Consider the following 20,204-nt stretch of genomic DNA (forward strand, 5'->3'; position numbering starts at 1 on the left):
ATTCTCAGTGTTATGCCCGACATTTCTGTTTATGTGGTGTGTTGCTGTTTATACAGCATAATCCTCTATTGGCTGCTTTTGCGAACCGTTGCAGCTCAGAGGACCACAGGGATTGCCCTGCCTGCATTTAGATTTTACATTTTTAAGCTTTCGTATTTAAATTGCAGTTTTTTCCCCTCTTTGACACAAGTCTTCAGTGATCACAGGGGGAATTTTACTGTGCTTTGAAAAGTATGTACATTTGCAGCTTGGCTCTAACAAGAGTCTGATTACTAGGTGTGAGTTCAGCGCATCTGAAATGACAAGCTGTTCAAAGCAGCGTTAATCCGTATCTTAACATTTTAGTGAAGGAAATGCGATAAAAGAGGCTTGTTTCACCATATGAGATCTGAAATCAAAGCGGGTTGCGTGGTGGTTAAACACTTGGACGTGCAGCTGGAATCAGTAGAAGTCCAGCTGTTGTACCCTTTGAAAAGCTGCTTAATCTCAAATGCTAGAGCTGAAATATCCTGTGTAAATCACAAGTATACAAAACGGGAGGAATACCTGCGGTTTTAGTTGAAGGGTATCGGCTGTGCTATAAAACTAAGAGAATCCTTTGTGGGGAGATACACACGTACATATTTTGCAGCTCTCCCCAGACACCGTGTAGCTTTTTGCGATGTTCTTCTGGACAAGAGGTTTGCCTCTTGATTAGAGGTGCTGCTACAGCAAACTGTTTGATTCGGTAAAAGTACAGCCCTACATACAGAATGGTGTAAACTTGACTTACAGAAACATTTGGATGTGTTGTCAAAGTGTATGATTTTATGCGAAGGTAGGGAAAGCAAGGAAGTCGAGTTAACATCAAACGGTTTGAGTAAGAGAGCTATGTGCTTTTTAACATACCCTTATTTCTTTTTTGAAAGTAGAAGATTGGGAGTATCCCTGTAATTTACAGGTTTATGGTCCACATTTGTGCTTTTGGCATCGAAGAAGCCATAAAATGGGTTAGATTAAGTGTGGCCTCCATATGGCCCTCACTCTGTTCTGCTGCCCACGCTGTGTAGGAAAACACAGTTTTACACCACTGGAGAGAGCAGATTGCCTCTGTTTTTCGCCTTATCTATTGTGTCCAATGTGTTGGGGGCCCATCTGCTGCCTCGGCATGATCAGCTTAACATGAGCGACATGACAGTCAGGATCACATCAGGGTGCGTTGGGGGGATAAATGGCCACTTGAGCCCCCGCGGTTTGGAACTCATCCCACTTGTTGCAAACAGCCTGAATGGGGGGAATTTGTAGAGACTGAATCAGGAAAACATGGTGATCAACTTGTGATCAGTTGATGATCAGTTTGTTTCTCGGCAGAGCTTTTCGGATGAAGGAAGTCCTGCTTCTGTTGGGGGTGACGGATAGCGGTTGTGGCCGACGGTCGTGCGTCCGGCGCACTGCCGCACGACCACGTGATGGAGTGGAGCATTTCGAGCAAGTGTTGCGTTGTTGCTCCTTGCCAAGTGCGTCCCATCAGCACTGTGACTCCTTTTGACAAGTCGGCAGCAGAGGGGGTTCATGCTTAGTTGCGTCCTTCGGGGGCTACAAGACACGATGCGTAGATGGTTCAGCTGCTGACCTTTATACTGGAACACGGGTTCTTGACTTTTGCGCTTGTTTGCATGCAGCGTTGTGTTGAACATTCTCTTCCTTAATAGACCCAAACAAAATCGATACAAAGCTGCCAAAAGGCACAGCGAGTGACTGTTATCAAGGACCTGTTTCCTGTGCTTTTAAAGCCTCAAGGACACTTTTGTAGCGACACTCTCATGTTGTTTATAGTTTACCGAAAGCAGTTCCTGTTTTAAATATATTTCTTTATACAGTATGTATGATATGTGATTTTTCTTTTTTTTTTTTTAAAACTATGTTTTTTTTCCCTGAGAGTTAAGGAAGATCCATGTTTGTAGGTTCACTGGCTGGGTGATATTTGGTAGTTCTGCTTTGGTGGGGTGTAAGAGCTGGTGCATAACTGCTTGTGAGTTGGTGGGTTCATTCTATGGAAACTCTGGAAGCCCTCCTGTCAGGAGGACAGTGGGTGTGTCATCATACATCAGTGGTACAATATGACATTTTAACCTTAGATGGAGACAATTGGTATTACAGCGGTTTGAGCTGCTGCCTTGGACCCAAAGGTCACAGGTTCGATTCTCCCCTCCAGATGTAGTACCCTTGAACAAGGTACTTACCCTAAATTGCGCCAGTTAAAAAAAATACCCAACTATATAAATGGATAAATAATTGTAAGTAGTTTTATATTGTAAGTTGCTTTGGACAAAAGCATCACATAAATGGAATGTGTAATTGCATGAGTTTGGGCTGCTGTGGTGTGAACTTAAACCCTGATCTGTCTGCTTCTACACCTGAAGCTGAGAGGGAAAGTGAAGAACTTGAATGTTCCCTTCTGAGAAATATTTTTATATTTCAGGGCCAGAATCAGTCAGGCTTTCATTTTGGCCTGAAATGAAAACTGCTCACTCTTTACCTTTCAGTATTGAATTTGTGGGCCAATTCTCTTGATTGGCCACACCCTTCCCTTTTGGTAACAGAAAAAATATTTATTTCCTTTTAAGAATTCTCGTCTCTTGAATGTATTGTGATTAGTTCATAGCACACTTTTTAAGTTGGTCTATGATAAGAGAGCTGATTTTGTTTTTGCAAATGACGAAAAGTTTGCAGAGGTGATACAGTCCTTCAAGAACTTTAGTTGAGTGACAGTTCTTTTAAAAATTACACCTAAGGCACGGATAGCAAGATGCATACACTCTTTTGAATTGCTCATGGTAAAAACCTGATTCAAGTAAAAAAAATGGAGCCTGTTCATTGATATATCTAATGCAGAACTTCATCTTACTAGGGTAACTGCCTTCTCAATTCATTCTGTCCCAACACTGTGATGCCTTTCCAGCTGCCCATATTGGGAGTGATGCTCATCCTGTTTTAGTGCGACTTCTCAGAACTGTAAGCTCTCTAGCCTTGACCACTGATTTGACAGTGTAATGAACGGTGCCTTTTTATTTCTGTTCCCTTTTCCTGCTCGTGGTGGCAGGTTATTCAGATTGTTCAGCCCTAGCTGATGGACAAATCCTGCCTTTGCTTTGCTGTGTGCATCTTCTGGAAGGTTCATAGCACGGCTGTCTTTATTTATTTATCTTAGTAATTAAATAGTAATGCACTAATGCACTTGAAAGGGCCAGATTCTCATTTGCTATTAAATTGCCTCTGGTGTTGTCCGTCATACATCATTGCTGCATCTCACAATTAAGGTGTATAGCGCCGTTGATTAGGTGTTGACTTTTAGGCCTTGTGTTGGTGTGGTCTTAGCCCTCATTCCACCAAATGGTTGTAGACGGCATGTTCTGTATTGCTGGGGTGTGTGTTACGTGAGAGCAGCGTGCCAAGCGCATGTCTCCCGATGAGCTTATGTGGTTCTCATGTTACGGAGTGCCTTCTTGTTCAGGCCCTCCCGGCCATATAAAACAGGAGCTCAAGCCAGAGCAAATTTGATATGTCCTCTCCAAGGGCTTGCACACGTACACATACGCACACACACTCCTGTTACAGTCTTTCCCACTGATGGCAGGTGGTACAAAGCGCTTTCCTGTGCCCTGCTCAGTGTCTCCTGCCTTCCTGTGAGATAAACTAAGGTATGAAATGTGGAAGCATTATTATTCGTTGTGAAACATCTGCAGGTAGAGCGAGGGAGGACTCATCAGGTAAAGTACAGTGCCATTGGACATGGGTTTCTTTGACCAGTACCATTGGAACTGATTGGCAGAGGTTTAATGCACTTGCATCTGTACACTGGTTGGTACACTGGTTTACATTTACTGTTTTCATTTAGCTGACACTTTTTTCCAAAGTGACTTAGTGTTAAGGTACTTACAATTATTTACTCATTTATGCAGCTGGGTAATTTCACTGGAGCAATTTAGGGTAAGTACTTTGCTCAAGGGTACTACAGCCGGAAGTGGCGATGGAACCTGCAACCTTTGGATCCAAAGGCAGTACCTCTAACCACCATGCTACCAGTTGTATTTAACTGTATTTGCGTGTTTTTGCGTACTTCTGATCATAATGAACTTCTCTTATGTTGATGGCCTGAAGCTGGTGTTTCTTTACCTACACTTAAGTTTGGGGAAACCTGGGATCTTTTTCTGGAAAGATGTGTGAAATCTGAAGCCAGATGTATAAGTGGTGTGCAGTGAAAATATTTCAAGAATGTTTACTGGAGACAACTTGCAGCTCCACCGTTGAATGTAGTATTATGTCCCATTGTGTGTTATTTTTGTGCTTTTGCTGAGTGCTTGTCCTTCCATCTCTTTGGTCTGTCAGGCATTGAGGTTCCTCAACCTTGGATGAGTGCCCAGTTCATTTATGGAAGCCTCTGCAGGGATGGATTGTTCTCCACCGCTCTGCTGGCTTGCCTTCGCTTCTCCCTGCCCAGTTACACAGACCAGTTCAACTTGGAGGCACTTAATGTGCTTACCCTGAACTGAAGAACTTGCTCATTCTTTACAAGTAATGCTCAAAGAACAGCTTGAATTTGTGCCACCTTTCTTCTCAACATTCACAGGATGTTCTCTAAAGTAATTGTAAAGTAACATTATTACTTAGCTTACTCATCCTTCTGTATATGTTTTCCTATGCAGAGGGCAAGGTTTTCAGGAACTCGTAGGTTTCATATCTGTGTTTAAATGACATCCCAAGTGCCGCATTTGATGCTCTCCATAGGTGTGAGGTGTAATTGAACTGAAGGCAGTAAGCTTGGAAACTCCCTCTCAAATGAGCAGGTTTCATCACTGTTATTACTGAAGAACAGAGAGTTTCTCAATACAAGGTTTATGTCTTGATGACTTTGGTTGTTTCACTGCCTGGCACTTATATGTCATACATCCACAAATTCGGTCAGTTTTCACCAAAAGCTCGTTAAACTGGGAAAATGGAAAAGTAAAATGTAGCACGGTTTCAGGAATCGAAAGTGAAACTGCGTACAAGTGTTTCCAAATTCTGGAAACTTCAGCTGACTTTGTCAGATGTTGGCCTGGGAAGGAAAATTGAATCTGCTCATCGGGTAACTTTAATGAAAGGTGCCAGACTGGAGTTTAGACATTTGCTGCTCTGCCCTTCATTTGTTTGCACAAGAGGCAGGTTAACCTTGAGCTCTTGTCTTAACTGACAGACTAGTTAAATGGACCTTGCAGGGAAGGTAGTGGATCAATTTGTGTAGCAAAGGTTAAAGATATACCCCGAGCTTTGATGTGTGAAGAAAATGTGGTCCTCTTTAGCTTGTACAGAGCTTCTGACCTGCTCTTAGCTTGCGGCCTGTATACGTAACCGAATTACGTAACGGAGTCATGTTTTTTCTTGTGTTGTACCGTGTAGCTGCCTTTAGAGAATGATGATGATGTGCAGTGAGCTTTATTCATAGCAATACATGCAGAAGTGACCAGACTTAAGTTTTATTGTCTGAATTTGTATAGAAAAGGTTGAGGATGTACTCTGAGCTTTGACGTGTAATAGAAATGTGGTCCACAGTAGCCCAGAAATATGAGAACCTCGTAACAGTGTCTGCATTGGTTGCTTTGTATATGGTTGTACTTTGTCTTTGGTAACACAGTAAACTTTGATTATATTGATGTCGTTAGTTGAACATTTACATTTCTTCATTTAGCTGACGCTTTTCTCCAAAATGACTTGCAGTGTTAAGGTTACACTTATTACAATCCCATAATTATTTACCCATTTATGCAGCTGGGTAATTTTACTGGAGCAATTTAGGGTAAGTACCTCACTGAAGAGTACTACAGCCAGACGTGGGAATCGAACCTGTAACTTTTGGATCCAAATGCAGTAGCTCTAACCGCAATGCTATCAGCTGTCTCCCATTTACTGCCAATGTTCTTAATTTAGGGAATATACTGTATAAGACATGTACTTACTGGTAGTGTCCCACAGTCCCACACAAGTGCCTCAGGGTTTATCCCAAGTGATTTGTGAATTTTCCTTGCACGGATTAATAAAGCTGAGCTGACCCTATTGTATTTGTCTGGAGACCAAAAATAAGATCTCAGAACATACAGGACGTGCTCAATGATTTGACATGTGTTGGATCAAGCAAAGAATATTATTCAGAATCCACAATAAATGAGCACTGTGAGGTTTTTATTCTTAGTGTTGACTATATTGAATAAGCACCAAAGTCATTCCAAAATAACATGGGGGTATGAATGTGGCTGAAAATTTAATTTGAAATGGAAAAATTCTCTTTCAATGATAAGCTTGCGAGGATGGAAGGCCCTGGATTCGCAGGAGACCACAGTCCTGCTCTGCGTGTAGGGGGCTTTTCGCTAGCTAAACACGGAACACTCTTTTGCTACCCTGTCGCGATCGGTTAGAACCCGAGCTGAAATGCTGGCGTCGAATGTCTCGCGCATCCCCTCTGCATTCTGCCTGTCCTCTTTCAGAAAGCGTAGGTGTGCCTCCAATCACATCGGTGCCCGCGCTGTGATTGGAGTGCTCTTCAAAGGTCTCTTTCCGAGCAGACTTTCGCCATCTGAAATTCCACATCACATCAATGCTCTTTCTCTTTAAATGATGAGAAAAAAATTTAAACAATGAAGTGTGGTTTAATACCTTGGCTTCATGATGGGGACAGTGGGGATGATGGTAAAATGACAAATGTTGCCGCACTCTATTGCCTGCTTTCGCTTTGGGCCTTATGGTTAATTTGTATATCTCCATCCCAATACACAGGACCTCTTTGCCGCAGTAGTTGGGCAGTGCTTAGATAGCTTTCTGTGACTCTTTCCGAATAGCACGTTTCTTTTGGCATTTGTAGGGCAACCAGATGGTGGACATAGCACACTTAGGAAATAACAAATGAATTGAACATTGTGCTGACAGTTTGCGTTCGCTGAGGTGGAACGGCTGTGCGGTGCTTAATCCATCCCCGAGCATGCTTAAACCTGTTAAAGGGATCTTTAATGGCCCTCCTGGTGTATGATCAGCGGCAAATGAGCAACTTAATTAGCTTCTGGCCTGCATACGTAACCAAATTACGTAACAGAGTCATTTCTGTTTTTGTGTTGTGCAGAGGTGCTGCCTCATGATCTTAAGAGATTGACGATGTGCAGCAAACCTTTTTCATACCAACATGTGTAGAAATGACCAGACTTGTGTTCAGTTGTCAGAATTCCGTGAGTTAACGTTACTTTTTTGTTGTTGTTGTAAATGTAAGGCTGTTCTGGGCACTTTAATGCCACTCTGTGATCGGATACCAGCTGCTGGAATGGGCTTCACTCAACCACTCGAGCCTTTAAAAAATGTTCTTGTTGAACCACTACACAAAACCTTTTTTTGACATTTATATAACATTGACTGATTATTTTGCTACGTGGATGACTGAGGTGCTGAATTTTGTTCTGCTTAAAAAAATTGTTTCATCTGCATGAAAATTCACAAGAGTCCTGTAACGTTGGGACACCCTTTTGGAACTTCCTAGACGGGGGTATGAGATCACACGTGAAATATTGCAACCTTCCGCCCTTCAGTTCTAGTTTTATGCATGTGGATCTGTTTGCAGTTTCTTGTTGTCCTTTCTCTGTCCCTATGTTGCTGTGGCCCAGTACTGTTCCTAAAACTAGTAATCGAAAAAGCGGTAGCATTTCTTTTAGTATTTCTTTTCCAAAGTACACAAGTGATACCGCTGTGACTACGTGAACTTTCAGCTTGAAGTATGGTTTTAAGTCCAACAGCCTTGTCTGCTTTACCCTGATGTCTCCACTGGCTCATGCAGCCCTCCACAACAAGACTTCCCCTTTACCTGGACAAGCGTGACGTGATGCTTATTTTGGACTTGTTTGTTCCTTGCTCGTTTTCCCAGAAGTGGGTATGTGTGGTGGGTGTGTGTGATGGGCATTTTGGCAAGAAGCTGTGGCTCCGTGGTCAGTGAAGGAATAGGTGAATTACTGACAGGGGGTGTACGCAGCCTAGCTACCCACTCATTACTACACCTGCTGAGCTAACTGACGGGTGTCATGCCTTTTTCCTAAATAGCTACTGGGACAAGTTGAGTGTCTCTGTGTGGTTCCTGAGCAGCTCTCTTTGGTTCCGCTGCCCCATCTATATGTTCCCCCTGAATTGTGCCCAGATCCTAGAGCCATTCTCTCCATGTTCGCACCGCTTTTCTGGAAGCACCCAAAGGATGGTGCCCACCCAGGCGGTAGAGGCTGCAGACAATGATTTGCTTCCCGTAGTAGCCGATTGCCCTCCTCACATTCCTCCACACTGGGCAGACAGCTCCTGCTCCTTGTTCCAGGTCAGGATTCATCTGCCATGGCTCTAGGAAAGCGCTTTAAAACATTTCAAATTGAAACACTGGCAAACGTCACATACCAGCTGGACTTTCATCTGCACTTAACTGTGATGTTGACGACTTGTTGTTGTTGAAGACTTTCACATAAATCAGTATTTGCTGCGGCAATACATACTATCAAGTTTCATTAGAGTTGTGATGGAATTTGTTCATAATCTTACTTGACAGCTGCTTTGATCTTCTTGGCAGTTTTGAGTACGTTTTATCAGAAAGGGAGCCGTACAGTTCAGTCCGTTGATGTGGTCATATTTTAGACTGACTTACTCTTTATTTCTTAGGGTCAGTTCCTTGCTCAAGGGTATGGCAACAGGAGGTGGGATTTGAGCCCTGGAGACCTAAGGTGGTAGCTTTTTTTTTTTTTTGCATCTACAGAGCAGTTCAATGGCAGTAGTGTTTGGTGAAGTATTTGGGGGGGGCTATGTGTGAGCCCATGAAATGTTTGAGAGTGGGTCGGGGTTGAAACTGAGATGTGATTATGTAGTCCCAGGTCTCATTGAGGATGTGTTGCTTTGCATAATTAAAGTGCTTTTGGAGTTTCGAAGTATCCCACTCTACTGTTCCATCTTACCTGTGTCCTGTAATTGTGTCCTGGCAATGACTCCTCAGTGTGCAGAGGCCTGCAATCTTAAGTTATCACTGTGATCTTAGTTTGAAGTCAGCTCTCTAAAGTCTTCACATCCCTTCAGTACCTTGAAATCCCTTTACCTGGAAGGACGTCCTGAATTTCTGCTATTCACATCAACCAACAGTTCGTGTTTTAGATATGTGAAATATTTCTTCTTAGGTGTTTATCCAGTTTTCTAACACCATTCTGTTAGTTTCAACAGTAGAGATTTTGAGAGAGATTATTAGCTGGCTTGTCAAGTGGTGACAGCCATTTATTACCTTAGTCATGTTATGCAAAGTAGTTGAACTGGTCCTCAACAAGGGGATGCCAAAAGCTGTCTGGATCTCTGCAGTCAGTTCTCACCACTTTTTACTGAATGTGGCTTGACTTCATAAGTAGATTTTCTTTTTCCCTATGTTCAGGGTCTGCGGCGTTACAGTCATGTGAAGGTGAAGTCCAACCGCTTCTAGACCATTGCTTCTCAGGATAACGACAAAGAGAGCTTGGCGGTCATTGTGTTGGTTATGAGATCTGCCCCCGGTGGGCCTGGAGCCAAAGGCAATACTGGGAGTGATGACACAGACACAGGTGCCGGTGTAGCAAGGTGTGTGATCTTAATAATGTTAGCTTGAGGTAACTGTGAACCTGGGTTGTGTCAAGCACTGGTTGGGGTTTGACCACTTGGAGAGTTGTAGAATGTGCAATGTGCACCACTGAAAACAAAGTACATCCTCTGACATTAGAGCACGGAGTACAGGTGTATATATATATACTCCACTTAACACCCTGCCTAAATATTTTGCAGTACAAGTTCCTTCTCGACCCAGGTACCTGTTCCAAGGAAGTGATGCACGCTCCACTGAGACGTACTTTCATTTTTTCAACGGCGAATTGTACAAGAGACCTGATTAGCTTCTTATTGTGGTTTGCTCATGACGGGAATAAAAACACTCACAAAGCCCCAATGTTCCGGGTGCAGCATTTGCCTCGGTGATGTCACGAATAAACTGCCCTGTATCGATTCTTGCTTTGAAAGCACTCGGCTGTTTTCACATGTGAATGTGACGTTCTCCCTTTGGGAGAGGAACAGCTCCGACATCAGGGCAGTCATATGGGGTAGTGATCCGCCAGCACGTCCTTCGCGTGGCACTATAGGAAGGAGCGAGGAGGAAAAAGCATAGTGTGTGTAGGGTTAAAATATGACCTGACGCGACAGTCTTGTTCTTTGTATCGATTCTCTCTTATCATGGTAATGCCGCAAAGTTCGCTTAATTTATCATTGAGTTATATTGAGGTGCAGAGAACTGTGGTTGAGGTGGGTGTCTAGAATTTGCTTAGAATGTGGAGCTCCACTGTGAACTTGGTGGAGCCAAAAGAGACTGCGAGGTTGTGTGTGTGTGTGTGTGTGTGTGAGGAAGAAAGAGAAAGAGTGTCATTGTGAAAGAGCACTTTGGGAATGATACTGTGGTTAAATGAGGAAGGTGAGAGAGGGTTTGTATGGTGAAAGTGTGACTCAGGAAGCCAGCAGTCTCCGAAGCGATGTCGAGATAATGAATCACAGGAAGACCGTTTGCCACATTATTAGGAAGGGGATACGTGAGGCTGGCCCTGGTGGCTTCCTTTCTTTCCTGTGGTACAGCGATGGACTGCAACTAGTTGTGTCCCCATGCTCTTTGGACGAGTTAAATGTGAGCTCTCGGCAAGCCTGGCTTGGGGCTTCCCGCGATTACAGTGCGAAGTAACAGGTCGAATTCAGGCGCCTCACCGAACAGCAGACGTGTTCCCACTCGCCCGCGGTCGGTTTGCGTGGCCCAGTGTTCGCCCACGCTCGAGAACCTGCCCGCGGCGCATCACGGATGGAGGACTGTCCACGTGAAGCGCATGCTGCGTGTCGGGTAACGGGCGGCGGACCGTGATGGTCGAGGAGCTCTTGGGGTACAACGTATCATTTTTGCCTAGAAGGCTTGTTGCCAGACACGTGCCAGATTGGAACGCAGCGTGCCGTGCCGTCTCACGGCTTCTGCCTGTAACAACGCTTCTTTTCTTTAGGCCCCATTACGGTCATCAGATCCCTTGGCCATTTAATTTGGGAGAATTACCAAAAAAAAAAAAAAACAGCTCCTAAATATTTTCCTACGTTCCAAGTGGCTCTTTGCATTCCCACAATTTGCGTTGCTGTACAAATGCTACCCGCTGAGCACGAGACTTTCGTATCGATACACCATCTAGCGCTTAGAAACAAAGGTCTTTGTTCTCTTCCTTACTAGTTTTTACTTTTTTTCTACCGCTTACCGACTATCGCCAAAGTTCCACCTCCAGAGTTGCCGACTCGCTGTTCCGGACGCACGTGTCCCTATGAGGTAGAGGCAAATGACTGCTCTGCACTGCGTCCGCCACGTTTACCTTGACAACGCATGTACGAATGGAGATGGAGATTCATTCCTGAGACTCCTCTGTAGCGCAGGCAGTCGTCGGAAGTGCATGAACACGCCACTGTCGTGTTCCGTGCACTTTTTTGATAGGGGTGTGTGGGGGAGCAGTTTGTACGTTTACATGGATTTGTTCAGTCGGTGCCTCTGTCTAAAGCAACTTACAACGTTAATCTACTTAACAATGGTTTACCCATTTATAAAGCAGGGTAGTGTTTACTGGAGTGGTGCAAGGTTAGTTCCTTGCTTGAGGGCGTGTTAACAGGAGGTGAGATTCGAACCTGAGTCCTTTAAGCGCGCTTGATTTTTTTATTTTTTTTTTTTTTTTTTTTAATGTACAGCTACAAATTTTAAAAAACTCCACTGCGTGCTTCATCGCTTTGGAGAATAGCGTCTGCTAGACAAATAAATGTAAATGTAGTGAGGAGTTGGAAGCTATAACCTCTGTGTATTTTCTTGCGTCTCAGGTGTTTGAAGGCTTATTGCATGTAGACATAGAATTTTTACCAACACATGCGGCATAGGGTGTGCTGGTGTGGGAGGGGGGTTGATCTTTGTGTCCGTGTACTGTTTTGTAAAGTGGCTTTGCAAGCCGCTATGTGCTCAAGCAGACCTATGGAGAAGCGTGGCGGTGTGCGAAAGCGCCTACTGCGGAAGCTTCTCTTCCTTCTCCCAAATCTTCGTCGACACCTGCCGGAGCGAGCGGATGTTTTTTAAATCTCTTTTTTGCTTTGTTTGTTCCCAACTCAAAATACTTCACTATGATTCCTGGTAGCGGTGCCGGTTTTGCCGCCATCCAGAATCGGTGCCAGGCCGATACTTGCTCAGCGTGTCAGTTTACTAAATAGATGGGAGGGGTTGGGGTTTCTTGTCGATTCCGGAGGAGCTCCAGCAGCAGAGCCACGAACCGTTTCAGCGCTTCATGAGCGAACAGTTTGAGTTTAGCGCTTGGCCTCGTGTGCTTTTCATGCACCCAGCAGTGACCGGCCATCCCACAAGAGATGTCCAGTAAATTCGGACCATACGGCTCTCCCCTTATACGTTGTAGCAGCTCCCTATTTGCTATGCGAAAATGTCACATTAAGGACCCTGTGAAGATTTGGGGGGGGGGGGTGTTCTTCCTGCAGTCTGTTGGCTCTTTTTTGAACGATAGAAATTGGCTGGCTTGATGCAGTAGTCATTCATGACGATGCAGCGTGTGGCTGTAGGTACGAAGCTGAAGCGTGCCCATGAACTGAGTAATTTCCGTCCGCCTGTTTGTCTCTGCACATTGGTATAAATGTCAAATATTGAACAACTTGAACAGCATGCTTCCCTTTCTGCGCGCTCCTTGTGTATTGCCTGCATGTTTGTCCCTCGGCCCGGAGACGGAGAACATTTGTTTACCATCAGGGCCGGGCCGTGTTTGCACACGTAGTGCCGCGATCCAACGGCATGGGGGTGGCACTCACCCTGGGGCTCCCCCGTCTCTGCCTGTGTCCACGACAAAGCTCCGGGTACACCGGGAAGCTTTCTGGAAACAGCAGGGAAACATGTTTTGAACTCATAAGGAATTAAGGGAACATGGTACAGAGAGGATGCAGTGGTTTGTGGGTAAAAGGCGCATGCACTCTGCCATTTACTCCCTTTTTTTTTTTTTTTTTTTTTTTTCCTTTTTTTAAATTAAATATTCCAGAGCGTAACGGACTTTCAAGTTTCCCCCCCGAAGCCAGTAGTATGCAGTTCTTCTTTTGTGGGGAAGATGGCATCATCAGGATAGTATTTCCCAACTCTTGCGTGAAACATATTAATAACAGACAATGAATATTTTAAAGTGATAAGTTGCAGTGAGGTGTCCTTGTTGCGGAGTTTTTAGGGCAGCTTTGTGCTCAGTCTGTTTTGACATGTTACCATCTGCACAGAAAGGGTGTCTGCCAGGGGACCGTTTCTCTCAAGAAATATATCTTATCAGGATCTGAACTTCACCTGGGTGAACACTTAGTTGTGTTTGTGTGTGTCTGCACGCACATAAACATTTAGAAAGTTTGAGTGTTTTCTTAATAGCTCCACTTTGTAAATTCTCTGCCTTTGCAAAGCTGCAGACATCGGTGTAGATGCTCCTCAGTATTTCCAGAAGTACATGTCCTGAGAAGTGAACCCAAGGTCCTTTATTCTGGAGCATCGCGCACTTTTATGTTTGAAAAGCTAGACGAGATGGAAGGGAATTATTTTGCGGCCCTATGCGAGCTACGCAAAGCGTGCGGGAGCCCAAGGCGAACACTGCAGTCTGTGTGTATGATGGAGGGTTTGGGCATCGGGACACCAGTCCTTTGGACCTCCAGCTGCAGGCAGCTGCCTGTCTGCAGATGCTGACCTCATTGGGGCATGCTGGGAACACATACACCTCCCTCCACGTCCTCTGTTCACAATTATATTAAGTTGACATGGGCAGTGTGACATTATACATGACATGACAAGTCTCATCAAATGTAAAACGTTTTATGAGGAGTTATTTCTCGTCTTCCTGGAGGGAATTACTCTGGTCCTCCCGTTCTCCGTTTGATTACAGTGTATATCTTCTGTAGAACTTTATCACACCTATGAATCTTTGGTCCTGTAGCTGCATGGTTGCTTGTGTGATTGAACTTCAGATATGTTAAACTGTTTGTTTCTGCTTTTTTTATTTGGTATTTAGGCATTTGTTGTGATGGGGACCCTGATGTTTAAATCTTCCAGACGCTCGCCTGCGACCGTTGGGCCTGCTTCTGTTCCATTTCCTCAAATATTTTTCATTCGAAGGCATCTCCGTGTTTTGTTCCTTTTACTTTTTCCCTTCTACGCAAGATGACAAATCGGAAATCCATGCAAGAGCTCCCTGCATAAATGTTTCAAATTATTTTAACGTCGACGCCACAAAACTGTACTTGAAGTCTGTCTGTCTGCATGGCCGAGGGAATCCCACGTTTCATCCCGAGCCTCTGTTCAAGTAGCCGTGCTCTCACGTCTTTTTCTTTGGGCGCAGCCTGAAGTAATAATGCCGCTTCTGTACGCACCTCCCTCTTCTCAGTCCTAAATGAAATTAAAAGAGGCCTCTATAATTTTCCTTTTAATCTGCAGTCTTTTTGCATGCCTGGAGTTAGAAAATTTAGCTGCAAATACACAGAAGACACATTTTTATTATTCATTTTTAGAGCAAGACTGGGTTTTCCAAATAAGATGGAGAGTCATGGAAGTACTGCTGGTGGTGAGGACCTGGCAGACCTGGAGGTGTGCAGGGGGTCGGAAAGTGAGCGTTCGAGTCCTCGTGTTGTGACCCGCTTGAGGCTGAACGCGTCCCCACCTTGCCTGGCAGTTCTGTTCTGTTCCTGAGCCACGGGATAAAAGTGAATCTGGAGAGCCCGCCCTGTTTCATATTTAACATATTAAATATGTAGCAGGCAGATTAGAAGCCAGTTTTGTGGACATGAATGTTTGATGCTTCATAAGCCTGGTCTCCTCAGGCTGCTGCCGGGGGGAAGGAGGGAGGGGAGGTGAATGATGCACAGATCATTGCCTTTGGCCTGACTTCGGTTTGTGCTCCAGATGGTTGGCTGGGTGTGGGGGGGTGGTGGTGGTAGGGGAGAAGTTGTCCTGTCTTATGGAAAGGGTCAAGGGGACAGACTAAAGACTTAAAACCTCCCAAAAACTCTCCATTTTGCACAGCTGTAAATTTGGGACACAAATATTTGGGGTCAGCCTTATAAATCAAGGACATCATCACATCACTGTGTGTTTTTAAAAAAAAAAAAAAAAAACTGAACTATTGGTGTTACAATCATCAGACAGCGATGCTGTATGTGAAATTAATAAGCAGCAGACATGCTAAACATGGTTTGACCCAGATTAGGAGTAAACTACACAGCCAAAAGCCGGTGGCAAATTTCCTGAGGATCTGAATTATTAAAGTCCAGTGGCTCTTTTTTTTTTTTTCTCTTGTTGATATTACATTTACATGTATTCATTTAGCAGATGTTTTTCTCCAAAGCGACATACATCTCATAGAAAATACAATGTGTTCAGTAGCAGAAAAAAACTTAGATGCAGACACGTGATTCTCAAGTACTGTTAGTTTGTTGCTTTCCACCATATGAACATTGTTCAAGTTAGGATTTCAACGTTATTGTAATGAACATTTATACATTACGTGAACTTAAGAGGTCATGGGAGAAGTGAGTCCGGAAGATGTGAGTTTTAAGACCCTTTTTAAATGTTGAGGTGCAGCAGTTCGGAGTGACGGTGGGAGGTTATTCTACCAGGTCAGAGGCAGGTATCAGGAGCGTTGTTTGCATTTGGTGGTGGCTAAAGCCTTGCCGTGTTTGCAGTCTGTGTGATCGCATCCCACTGCAGATTGCAGCTTTTGACAATTAACTCCCACTCGTTCCCTGCTGCCGAGCAGAATACGCATCCTCTTCTATGTCTGAGAGCGGCATGTGTGTTCTAGATCAAATTGGATGTGTTTACATTTCTCTCTAGCTGTACATTATTGATGTTTCTGGGATGAAGGGAAGCGGGTGTCTCGTGAAAGTCCTGTCATAGGGGCGTCTTGATTAGTTGCCAGGTTCCCTTTTCCATTCTAGCCTAATTACCATGAGCAGAGTTTTGTGTACGTTGCGAATTGTTTCTTGGCAGAAGACCCTGATAATTAAACAAAGCCCAGAGGGTTTACTCTCCTCCCACCCTGTCCACCAAAAAAAAAAAAAAAAAATCAGACTTTCTGTAATGTGCAGCTGTTACATGTTGTTTCTCAGAGTTGGAATGAGTTGTTATTGCCGTGTCCACCAACTCTTTAAGGACCTGGCATACTCGGTTTGGTGCCAGACCACTTTGTAATGATCCAGTGATTGATGGGGTACCCTGGCCAGGCGTATCGACATGGAAACTGTTGTTGTCGGGATTTAAATCGTGGCTCTTTGGGCAGGGGTCAGTGTGCTGGTTGACAACGGGGTGTTTGTCTGTTGCTTGTCAGCCGAGGACTTTTGTCTTCCCTCTACGTGACCCATGTGAGCCCTCCTTCTTTTCGGTGCCTGTGTTTCAAGAAGGTCTGGAAGGATTCTGTGTGGGACCACCGTTTGTCACCCCACTCTGCCCCACGGGCCACCTTTACATTTCCTGAAGAAGAAACTAATCTCTGTGACAAATATGCTACCTCCGTGTCTCTAATGACGTGACTGTAGGGGACGCCAGGGAGACGGGGAGAGTCGGCACCTTCCTCACGTGTCACGTATGCAGGCAGGCCTTGGCGTTAGTCGCCGTCTGATGGTGCGGGACAGGTGATTCTGCTTAAATTGAACATTGGATGATTGGAAAATCAAACAAGATGAACATCGGTGCATCAAGTGGAAAGTAACAAACTAGGTTTACTTAAGAATCACGTCTGCAGCTATGTCGCTTTCTCCTAATGTAATGCAGAAATTGTCTTTCTGTACATCGCTTTGGACAAAATCATCTGCTAAATGAGTAAAGGTAACTTTTCATATTCGGACACGTGAAATAATCGTATTGCTGGTCTGGACAGGTGGACAATAACTAAAGGTAAAATTTCCGTTTACCTTTATTCATTTAGCAGACGCTTTTGTTCAAAGCGACGTACATCTCGGCAAAAGTACAATTTATGCATTACATTAAGAGAAGGAGATACAGCTGCAGACATGAAAGTCTCAAGCAAACCTAGTTTGTTCCCTACCACTTGCTACACTGAGGTTCATCGTTCAAGTAAATTTAAGAAATTAAATGCAGAACGGTGATCCCCATTTTAATAACATAAACAAGTGTTCAATGTGTATTTTGTTTTGAAAAGTTTTTTTTTGTTGCTAAAAACCAGCCAGATGTAATATGCTTCTTCAGTGTATTTATGCTGAATTGATTGAGTAAAAAAATACCCTGCTGTATAAATGAGTAAGTGTAAAACTGATCTATTTTCTAATTATCTAACATTGTACGTCACTTTGGTCAAAGTTGCCTGATGAATAATAATGTGGTTCTGATGTGGTGGAATGACCTCCCCTTCTCACTCAGAACTGCTGAATCTCTACATTTAAAACAAGGTCTTGAAACTCACCTCTTCGACTTGTTTCTCCCTTGATCTCTTAAGTTCACGTAATGTGTAAATATTCATGCTTTACAACTTTGAGACCGTAGCTGCTGAACAACGGACAGACTTTCATGCAGCTACTTGTGTAATGTAAATGTTTAATTAAAAAATTAGGAATGTGATTAGAAATTGTCAATATTTGGATGCAGCTACTCGTAGTGTACATGGGTTCACGTGGTGGAAAGTAACTACTTCAAAATCGCACGTCTGCATCTAAGTCTCTTTCTGTTGATGTAATGAACACATTGTATTTTCTGTGAGATCTGCATCACTTTGCAGAAAAGTGTTTGCTAAATGAATACATGTAAATATGTTAAGGTGGAGGAACTGGTTTAATTTGTCTTTTCTCTTTTCCTTGTAGGACCCAGGCTACTGGTTACAAGTACACCGACTGGAGCACGGCGATGGGGGCATCCTGGACCTGGATGATGTTCTGTGCGATGTGGCGGACGACAAAGACCGGGTGAGTGGCGGACGTTGCCGAGGAGGCCGAAGAGGGAGCGCGAGTAGCGATGCCCATCAGGAAGCCTGTGGAACAACACCAGTTTCCTTTTGAGATCTGACTGAGCATGCTTCTGTTCTAAGTGTCTTTAGCTGGAATGCAGCAGCAGCATCCTTTTCTCAAAATATATAAATATCACCGTGGAGTGGCACAGCTGAAAATGACAGTGTGTGAAAACCATAATAATGGTGTGTGTATTACTGCACCGTGAGCTATAAATAGGCACCAAGTCCTGTACTCAGGAATTTGTCTTGGACATTCTTCACTGGTGACATCTCGGTTATAGCAGTTTTCTCCCAGTTGTTCACGTGTCAGAATCTGACTAGGGATGACTCTGCCCGCAGATTATCGCTCAGGGTTCCATTTCAGGGTTCTGCCATGAGGACTTGGGTGCCATTGAAGGGTAGATTTAAATGGGACAGCTGGTAGCGTAGTGGTTAGAGCTACTGCCTTTGCAGCCAAAGGTCACAGGTTTGATTCCTACCTCCAGCTGTAATACCCTTGAGTAAGTTTCTTACCTTAAAATTGCTCCAGTAAAAAAAAAAAAAAAAATGCATAGCTGTATAAATGGGAATATATTTGTAAGTAGCTCAATATTGTAAATCACTTTGGAGAAAAGCATCAGCTAAATGAATAAATGTAAATGTCCTATGTTCTACTTAATGAGCTGCATGGACAGATGCCTGTGTTGATTTTCAACGCAGGCAATAAACCTGTAATGTGAGTCGCTTGGTGCCCAGTATGTCAGGATCTGCCTGCTGCTCACAGAGCACATTCCTTGAGTTCAGCTGCCTCTCAAGTTGTAGTGCCCTGTGTCGTGGAGCTTGGTAAATGTACCCTTTGGGCTTTTCCATCTGTTTGAATGGGGTGACAATGTATGCGAGGTATGTAGTATCTTTGGGGGTGGGTGATGATGAGGTAAACTGACAAGGTGTATACTGTACTTAATATACTGCCGTGCTCATTTTAAAAATGAAGGTTTAACTCAAGACTAATTTTGCCCAGTGAATGATTTCTCTGCTTGTGGAATGATGACAAGTTTCCTGGGTTGCGTAACCCAACAGTTGCCCACTATTAATATTTGTATTGTGGCAGATTACCCAGAATCCCCTTGTCCGATGTCTCATGCGATCAGCATTTGTGCGTCCCTCCCCTGCTCTTGAAAGAAGTGATCTCGGCTGTTTAATGAGGGGAGTGGAGAGCTTTGGGGAATCAGGAAAGCTTCAGTCATAGGAAAGGACTGCGGCGTAGGGGCCGAGACCCATGCTGCGTGATGGCGAGCGGTACTAGGTGTCTCATGCGGGGTCAAGGGGGGGGGGGACTGATGAATGACTGCCATGACTGTTGCCCTTGGATCGTACGATATGGCACTTTTGAACCCCGGCTCCTTCCCTTCATTCAATCAGCTAATGAGTCTGCAGACTCCTGCCAGGCATTTCGTAATCTCCATAAGTACGGGTCTTCTGTCTTCTGCCGTTCTCCATATGATTTTGCCATCCTAAATTAAATTGCATGTGGTTAAATCCAACAGGCGGGGAAGAGACAGCCCAAAAAAGCAAGCGGTGGGGTGGGAATAAAAAAAAAAAAGGGAAAAAAAACCCCTGAAAGTCAGTAAGGCATGTCTCTCTGAATTGGTTGTTTTGGTTCAGCAACAATGATGTTAGATGCATGATTGCATCCTGGTTCAGATTCAGCAGCCTCTGTTGGTTTTCGCTGTTTGGATGAACTCCCCCCCCCGAGCGCCTGCATAATTTAACTTGTGTATTTGGGGCTGCTCTGCAGCAACTGAAAGCACGGGCAGCATGCGGTGGGCTTCCCCGTGGACCCCCTCCGGAAGCCGTTGGTCGAAGCCGTCGGCCAAAGGCATGGCTTGGGTGGTTGTTGATCATGACGTGTACTACAGTGTCCGAGTTGAAGGGGGGAGAAAGATGGGCGGTGCTTTTCTCTCCTTGCTGCAATAAAAGTAAACAGGCGGAATGATCGGGCAACGTGCCGAGCGCGATCCGGGGTGGTTCTGCCGTTTCCTTTGTGTAGCTGGTCTCTCGGTCCTGCGGGGATGTGCGCGTCGTCATGCAGCAACGCTTTGTTTTTTTGCAGCCTCATCCCTGGTAAGGTTTCCACTGTACTGGGTTTATGTGATGTGACAG

At 44.4% G+C, this 20,204-nt stretch overlaps 1 protein-coding gene across 8 annotated transcripts in view; it reads left to right on the forward strand.

The window, feature by feature from the left end:
- The window catches only part of pard3aa (par-3 family cell polarity regulator alpha, a), a 318,437-nt gene that overhangs the window by 23,188 nt on the left and 275,045 nt on the right, over positions 1-20,204 (forward strand). For all 8 annotated transcript variants that reach the window (XM_029246101.1, XM_029246104.1, XM_029246099.1 and 5 more), the window contains exon 2: positions 17,917-18,018. In XM_029246101.1, the coding sequence (XP_029101934.1) occupies positions 17,917-18,018 (102 nt within the window). The remainder of the gene's footprint in view (positions 1-17,916; positions 18,019-20,204) is intronic.

The sequence above is a fragment of the Scleropages formosus genome, chromosome 19 (genome assembly GCF_900964775.1).
Source record: "Scleropages formosus chromosome 19, fSclFor1.1, whole genome shotgun sequence".
Taxonomy (NCBI): Eukaryota; Metazoa; Chordata; class Actinopteri; order Osteoglossiformes; family Osteoglossidae; genus Scleropages; species Scleropages formosus.